Source organism: Mytilus edulis, chromosome 12, assembly GCF_963676685.1.
Source record: "Mytilus edulis chromosome 12, xbMytEdul2.2, whole genome shotgun sequence".
Taxonomy (NCBI): Eukaryota; Metazoa; Mollusca; class Bivalvia; order Mytilida; family Mytilidae; genus Mytilus; species Mytilus edulis.
Genome location: NC_092355.1, coordinates 43,411,544 through 43,420,702, shown reverse-complemented (window position 1 = coordinate 43,420,702; position 9,159 = coordinate 43,411,544). Strand labels below are relative to the sequence as shown.

General features: G+C 30.6%; 1 protein-coding gene across 1 annotated transcript; it reads left to right on the top strand.

The window, feature by feature from the left end:
• Positions 1 to 1,101: 1,101 nt before the first annotated feature.
• LOC139498530 (perlucin-like protein) lies at positions 1,102 to 7,861 on the top strand. The gene is made up of 6 exons (XM_071286957.1): positions 1,102 to 1,126; positions 4,834 to 5,142; positions 5,729 to 5,802; positions 6,349 to 6,436; positions 7,130 to 7,342; positions 7,800 to 7,861. The coding sequence occupies exons 2-6, from the start codon at positions 4,857 to 4,859 to the stop codon at positions 7,805 to 7,807; spliced, it is 669 nt and encodes a 222-aa protein (XP_071143058.1). The 5' UTR covers positions 1,102 to 1,126; positions 4,834 to 4,856; the 3' UTR covers positions 7,808 to 7,861.
• The last annotated feature ends 1,298 nt before the right edge of the window (positions 7,862 to 9,159 follow it).

Genomic DNA, 9,159 nt, shown 5'->3' with positions numbered 1-9,159 from the left:
AGAGTTTCAGTACAACATAAGAACAAACTATGAAAACCAGTTGAAAAAGGCTGAACTCATCAGATGAATACAAATAGGAACACATCTTAAAAAAAACAGAGTGGACGTGGCTGCGTACCGTTGTATATTCCAACAAAAAAATACACTTAAGTATACAGATCAGAGAGCTCTAGCAGTTACTGACAACTTATAGAAAAGTCTTTTAACGACCACCAAAGACTGAATGAACCTTAAAGAGGGGTTTTCAGTTTTAACACAGAGAGAGTTAGAAATTCAATAAGCTCGGTACATTGTACATGAAGTTGCGTTCGAGTAATAAACTAGACGTTTCTGCATTCTACCTCCTTCGAAACTTTACAGTAAGAGTCGAGACAGATTCCGAAACGTCTGATTGTAAATATAGATGCATAACATCCCTGCAATGGTATATTTTAACAAAAGCAAACGAAGGCGTTTTTTGCCAATATTTACTGACAGGCTATTATAAGACTGTGATCAATGACGTATGTTAGTTCTACGTCCTTGCTGTGATATATAGTAGTTTCGATATTAATAACTAATTTTGGATTAGTAATATATAATATATAAATATTACGAAAAGAAGTAAAAAAAAAAAAAAATAGAAAAGAAAATAATTCACGTAAATTTTGATAGTTTAGAGGATGTAGGTATGCCTTAGTATAAAAAAGTGTTGTACAAATTTTGTCACTTTTTTATACACTTGATAGAAAAATGTCTAAAAATGTACATCACATTTCTGTTAGATTTTCCTTCATATGATTGTGAAATTATTAATTTTAGTTTTACATTCAATGTGGATCACTCATCAATGATACTATATTTATTTTATATTAGTATACACCAGAAGATAATTATTTAAGTTTGTTGCAGTAGTTTATTTTTGTTCAGTGGTATAATTGGTGAATTCCTAGAAATAAATGTCAGCAAAAATGTTCCGAAAACATTAAACCGTGTCTTCAGGATATCATTTTACGCATCGCGTGACAAATCTGTGATACCAAAGACAAACTTGGCAACTACTGAACAAATATTTCGATTTTTGTTATCTATACACACAGTCTTGTGTCGTTGTCATTTGCAGTATTATACTAGATAGACAGCAAAGGTATGTACACATTTAATCACTCATTCATATTTTCATATACTGTACTTATATTCATTTATGTTACAAAGTTATTATTGACGAGAAAGAAAAGTTTGACGTTCATTTATATGACAAATCATAAAAAATGAGAAAACTGTACTGTTGTATGAATGACATTTTGCTGTTTCCTAATTTGTGAAATTATTTTGAATTGACGTGTCCACATATCACTTTCATGCGCTGGTTTATTTCCAAACTTTCTATTCTTTTGTTCTTTTGGCTTTATCAGCTCTGGTTTTTTTTCATAACTTCCCCTTGTGCATTACTGAAAAGACAATCATATTCATCGCTGAAATGCGGATATCATGCAGTTCAAATGGGTATCCTTAATGTCCCTTAATTCTATCTGATAACCACCAGAGTTTAAAAAAAGAGATATAAGGAGATGCAGTATGAGTGCCAAGTCACAATGTGTAAAAAGTAAAGAAATAAAGTTCTAATTACGGCCTTCAACTCTGAGCCTTATGTGTAACCCACACTGGACATCAAGCTTTAAAAGGGGTTAAGTCAAGATATGCGGGTCATCATTGAATATATTACAAAACAAGATAGTTCTTTCTATACCTTAAGTTTCATTTGTTTCAAACAACGCGATATCATAAATAAATAATTTCAATATAGCTTTGCCTTAAATACTATATTTGAAGATTATATTAATTGTAAGAGATATTAAAGTCATATGAAACTAGTTTCTTGCAATTTTGATGTAATCGAAATTGTTGTACCAATGCATACATATATACTAAACTAATTCCTGCATTCACATGTTTCTAGATCTATTTTGAATTATGATATGTATCATCAACAAATAATATGTCATTTAGTGACTGTTGATCGCAAACTAATTAACTTTCGAGCTTGTTGCCGAAGTTTACCGGATTGGGACATTGCTAAACAATCAACACAGAGCACGCGGAGCTCGTGACAAATAAGTGAATTGATAGAGCCATGACATATTTTTTTATCCCGTTATCAGTTTAATATTGTACGAATAACAGGTACCCAAATACTCTTTTGCTTTATTTATAAAATAAAGTCTAGCTCCTGTTACCCGCTTCTGTGTTGCCCAAGCGGTAATACGGACATTTTTGTCTTAGACACTGTTCATTTAGGGGTCGGTCCTCTTCGTGCTTTGTTTTTCAATTACGTCGATTTAATTCTTAAAAAAATCAGAGGCAATAGATTTAAGCAACCAATGTTCAAGTACCAGGTATATATTGCAACAAATGCAAGGACATCATTCTAAAATATAGCCCAACATGCAGACTTCTTATACGTTCATGTATTTCACATTCAATCTTTTATGGTAATATTCTTTATAAAGCACAAAAATGACAGTGTTCAACTCAGAAGCTAATTAAACCTTTAAATAGACTTATTAAAAAGGGATAAAGTTACGATACTGTTGTTAGGTCATTAAAGATTGCATATTTTGGCATTAATATTGATTCACTTATAGGGTCTTTGCATCGGAACTAAACACATTTATTTTAAAACCAGTTCTTCTCATAATATGTCATAATGATATGATACTAAACTGTATGCTAGGCTTGGCTCACTTTTTGTCCTGTTTCTGAAGCTCGTACAGATAAATTTTATATTTTCCGTTTACATGGTTTATGTACATATACTTGTCTATATATTTTCCATTGCGTTCCCATTTGTTGATTGATATTTCTCCGTAAAATTGGTTGAATTATTGTTGTTAATTTAACGTGTGTTCTTTAAAGGGGCACTAGCTACGATATATATAAAAAGTCTAAAGTTTGATTTTTTTTTGTTCAATCAATAATGAAAGTGAAATAGTGAAATAACAATTTGCTTTTAGCTGCCAAAAAGGTTCAATTTTGTCAAATTACGCTAAGAAACATTGATAATTAGTTATTCACTTGCAAGTGAATGAGGCGACCTCTTTAAATCCGTATTCATGTGAACTTCAATGTAACCCCTAGCTAGAGATTGACAACGCATGCATTGTACGTGTACTGGTTATTTAAAGAAAAAGAATGTAAACAATGAAAGTGAAACTACGGTAAATCATTTGATTACTAATTCGATGCTCATAAAATCATTCTTATACGGTTAAAAGTAATGAGAAACATCTATTTTTAATCTATAAAATAAAATCAAACAGACCGATAAAAATCAAATTGCACGTGTTAGTTTAATCTATTCATATCTTCATTTATGTTTACATCGCTTATATGGTCATCTGATGTCAAATCGGTAGTTAATTAGATGGCGTCTGGACTAAAATACACACGAAACGAACCTACATATTATCTACCCCATGCTATGTAAACTGTTTATTTTAGACTTTTGATATCACACATCTTCTTTTTTTTTTTATATTAGAATTAAAAAAATAACTAATTTTCTAACCGCTCTTCTCTTGTACTAGACTTAAGGAATAACAGTACTGTAGTTGAAGAGTTGCCACCGTCAATTGTAGATTTGACGGTCGCAAATGCAGTTTTACTGGCGACGCGTAGCGGAGACAGTAAAACGGAGATTTGCGACCTTCAAATCAAAATTGACGTTGGCAACTCTTCAACTACAGTACTGTTATTCCGATTCTAATGCATTACAAAAAAATACGATGAAACTTGAATAAAAGGTCTAAATTTGACAAATAAAAAAAATCCGCGACACTTCATGAATGATTTTGGCGCAAAGACGTCATGGCTAAACGTGACGTCATACAAATGAAAACTTACAAACTGGAGATTTTTACGTTGCCTGTACGATTCAAATTCGGATAAAATTACATTAAAACGGCGAATTCGAGGTAGGTGTTGTTTTATTTTCGATTATATAGTAGTAATCGAACATTTGTTGATTCAACAATTCAAAATGGCGGGTCCATCCTTAGTTACGCCTGGTCAACTGTGGATTTGACGGCAACTTTTAGCCAATGAAAAAAATTGTTACATACAAATTGCATTAGAATGTCTTTTAACTCTCTTTATTTAAAACGAAAACCTGTCTGTAGTGCCGTTATAATGTGCAGGTTTTCTGCTTGGAATCCCCGCCTGAAAAGAAAGAAATATTCAAAATTCAAGATAATATATTCCGGCATCAAGTGATTATTACCACGCGGGGCTTACCGAATATAGAAAGTGAAACTACAATTCAACATAAAGTCCGAAAGTACATAGAAAAAAATGGATTTGTTCGCAAAGGTAGCCGGGGGTACTCACTCTGTATTCAAAATATACGTGAAAGATGTGCAACTTCATCTTGTCTTTTTTATTTTTACTCCATTTTCTATTCTAACCCAAAGATTTGATTTCATTCAACAAATTAATGTATGACCTCCTTCATGTACGCGTCGCTTAGAAAGCGGCCATGTACCAAATGATCAATATCAATCTTCGAGGAATTTTCTATATGAGATGTTTGCATACTTTCAGCAGATGTACATTCTTGGAATGACATACGGGAAATATAGGCAACTAAGTGTACAAGAAACAATACTTCAATAGCAGTACATTTGTGAAGATTTTTCTAATATATAAGTAAATGATTTTCTATTACTAGAAAATTAGCGTACAGTTGTTTTATTGTGAAACTAAGCCATTCAAGTATATAAACCATATGCAACTATGTTTTTTAATTTGAAGTTTCATATAACTCTAAGTACACATTTTTTCAAACTAATTTCACAGGTTTGAGATTTTGAAAACCAGCGATGATTTTCGTTCCAATCATTTTGTTGATGGTAATATGCAAGGATGTAACATCCATTCCTTGTCTTTCTAACGAATCGAAGAAGGATTTTGATGACTCTAGAATTGCCCTTAAAGACATGGAAAATAACCTTGGAAACACTGTCAAGAAATTAGAAAATAGTTTCAAGAAAATAACAGCATCAATACAGGACCAGCTTGGGGTTGTCAAAGACGCTCTATCTAATGTCGGGGAAAAGGTCAAGAAAGTTGATAGTGACTTCCGGGTTTTAGGAAAAGATTTTAAGAGTAAGAAGTATAGCCTGTTTATACATATCAATTTTCTTCCTCTATTTGCACCATTAGTTTAAACAGCTACTACTAGTTTGTTTGCTACCTATAGCGTAATTTGGACGTAACAATTTGGTGTACTAGAAGGTCAACCCTTTGATTTTCACCTTGTTGGACCATGCATTGTGCAAATGCCGGAAGAAGCTTATCTTATACAATAATTATATAATCATGTTCTCTTCACAATGTCCTGCGCAGATGATTCACATTACATTCTCCATTCTAGCAATTTTCAAAATAATACTGTAAGTTCCTTTTTACCATCGCGAGAAACAGAATGTTTTGGAATGTTCCGTTCTTTTGAAGGCTACTTGATTAATACTAATGATTGACTGAATTAATTCAAATACCAGTAAACAGTTGAAAATAGTGTTTTAAATAAAAAAAATTAAAAATCTATGTTTTTAGCACGTTTTATTTCAAATTCTTTGTTTGAACAAAAACAGGAGCCTTCTCAAATACCTATATATACATACATGATATATTTACCATGCTTCACAAATTTAATAGCTAGTATTGTGACTTTGAATAATTATTTTTGTAGAAACTAAATGGCACAAATACAATGGACACTGTTACTTTTATGGCACTGACTCACAAGACTGGTTCACTGCTGAGGTATTTACAGTAATCTTGGGTCAATTTCACAAATGTACTTCTCGGGGAAAGACGAAAAGGGGGGGGGGGGGGCACTTCATTTATACAAGCTTTTATGACATGTCGCTGGAATAGGTCACCTTTTCATGCTTGAAAATATGTGATGAGGTCGGGAAAACTATCAGAAATATAGGATTAGGGCAATAAAATTCCCATAACTTCTTTTTTGTGTTCTCGTGTGTTTTTATCAACCATCAATCAATCTTCAGTTTTTTTGTGAAACCGACTCCTGGCTACAGAATCGTGAGAAATACGTTTTATTTTCAAAAGGAGGATTAAGTAATATAAAACATAAAAAAAAACCGGAACAATATTTTAGTAATTTTTTTTTCGAAAAAAAAAATTAATTGAAATAACGAAAACATATCTGTTTAGTTTGTAAGCAAACGCAAAAGACAAATATAACATTTTACTATGAATTTTATTGTTTTGATTCTGATATTATAGGTATCTGTTAACAATATGCATTGATATCTTACATGTTTTATCTGAATATTTTTTCTCTAGAGAAAATGCAGGGATATTGGTGGTTACATTGCTAAGATTGGTGACGAAAAGGAGAATAAACAAATCTTTGCAAACAAACCAAGTGCAAGTATGTACATAGTTAAGTTTTGGGTTTCCAGTGTTTGCCGAATATTCTTTTAATTGCCCAAATCAATAAAATAAAATAAATGTATGAAAATGTATTAAATGAATTCAAGATAAAACAAAATAAAACAAAATAAAACAAAATAGACCAAAATAAATGAGATGAATAAAATAAATAAATGAAATGAAATAAATAACATGAATAAAACGAATAAAATGAATAAAATGAATAAAATGAATAAAACGAATAAAATGAATAAAATGAATAAAATAAATAAAATGAATAAAATAAATGAAATTAATAAATAAAATAAAATAAATAAAATGAATAAAATAAATGAAATAAATAAATAAAATAAAATAAAATAGATAAATAAAATTATTGAATAGAATAAATAGAATAAAATAAAACAAAATAAAACAAAATAGACCAAAATAAATGAGATGAATAAAATAAATAAATGAAATGAAATAAATAAAATGAATTAAACAAATAAAATGAATAAAATGAATATAATAAATAAAATAAATAAAATAAATAAAATAAATAAAATAAATAAATAAAATAAATAAAATAAATAAATAAAATGAATAAAATAAATAAATAAAATGAAATAAATAAACAAAATAGATAAATAAAATTATTGAATAGAATAAATAAAATAAAATAAATAAATAAATAAATAAAACATTTCAGGTAACCATTACTGGATAGGACTAACAGATTTGATTGAAGGAGAATATCGTTGGACTTTTGATCAAACCAAAGCTACTTATCTACCTTGGCATAGTGGTTATGGTAAAACGAACAATGGTTACAACTGTGGTGGCCTTCTTAATAATCATAATGGACAATGGTTTGACCATCCATGCAACAGTACATTTTTTTATATATGCGAGAGTAATTTCTGTGAGTACAACTTTATTTTCTTTTTGATTAGAACAATAGTCGGTGTTTTATTCAACTAGTTTACATTTTATAATTATGTCTTTAGAGATTCCTCATGAATGAAACATATTGAACATGTCTATTTACTCGGTAAAAGTACTGTTTGAATGTACACAAAACATAATGAAATACGAGAAATTACTTTTTAGCAACTGCCATTGTGAAATGACCTCATATTCACTATGGTAACCTCTGATCACAGACTAGTTAATTTTATATGTAGATTAATTAAAGATCTAAGAAAATCGTCTAGTTATATATCATTTCATTCATTGATATATCACATACATTTAGTTTTGTGCTTGCAAACATGATTATTGAGTGTTAATCTTTATAGTTTGATATATTAAAAACAAGACAGTTGTTCTATAATTTCGTATCGGTTTTCTGTCAACTTACTTAGTTTTTGTATTTTCAGGTTTCTAAAATGAGATGACGTATCAGCGACAGAATAAAAATTTCAATAAATAATTGAGATGATTGATGTTATTACTTTTTTGTATGTGGCATAGATAGATAGATAGATAGATACAAAAACTAACGGTCCATTTTATAACATAACAATTAACGAAAACAAAAACAAAAAAACAAACAAATGAGACAGACATGAACTAGCGGTTTTCAGTAAACAACGGTATATTGCTGGCTCATCTTCATGTTCCACTCAAGAACTGTCCATTAGATTGACTAAAATTCTGTCCGCAGTGAAAGAGGGTCTCGAGAAATACTGTGAAACTGTTTATTCGCGTAGTGGTATTTAACCATATGTGGATTCTTAAAAATTCTAAAGAACTTCTAGACAATTTTAAATCTCGGTCTTTTTCTGAAATTAGTTCTATTAAAACATTTGATTTTTCAACCCTGTATACCGCCATTCCCCATGTGAAATTGAAAAATCGCCTGAAAGAAATAATCCACAATGCCTTTCACCATAAAAATGGTAGCATACGCTATAAATTTATTACTTTGGGATATAATAAGGCCTATTTTGTTAATAGTGACAAACAAAAAGGTGAAACATGCTACACAGAAGAACAAGTGATCAGTTTGCTGGAGTTTCTTATCGACAACATATTTGTTGAGTTTGGAGGTAGACTTTTTCAACAAATTGTCGGCATTCCTATGGGAACAAACTGTGCGACTCTTCTTGACGACCTATTCTTATTTTCATATGAATCGGAGTTCCTTCAGACACTTGTCAAAAACAAGAGGATCAAAGAAGCCGGATTATTTAATTTCACTTTCAGATATATTGATGATGTTCATTCCATAAACAATCCGAACTTTTCTGATTTGGTTCCAATAACATATCCCCCAGTACTAGATATTAAAGAAACAACAAACACGGTTTCCTCCGCCTCATTTTTAGACTTATATCTCGAATATGACTTACACAGTTATCTCAGTACCAGAATCTATGACAAACGAGACGATTTTAATTTTGAAATTATAAATTTCCCCCACCTTAGTAGCAATATACCAACTTCACCTGCATATGGGATATACATTTCCGAACTTATTCGATATTCAAGAGCTTGCATCTCCTACTCAGACTTTGTAAAACGTCATCAGTGTCTGAGAAGAAAGTTGATGAACCAGGGGTATGTCAAAGAACGTCTCGTCCTTTTTCTAAAAAAGTTCATTGGAAGGTAGCAAGACCTTGTTGAAAAATATTCCGTATCAACTTCACAAATAAAACATGATGGTCTTGATGTAAAGATTCGACGTACTGATGTTGTTTGTCATCTTAACAACGTGTTATATTGTTTTTTCATTTG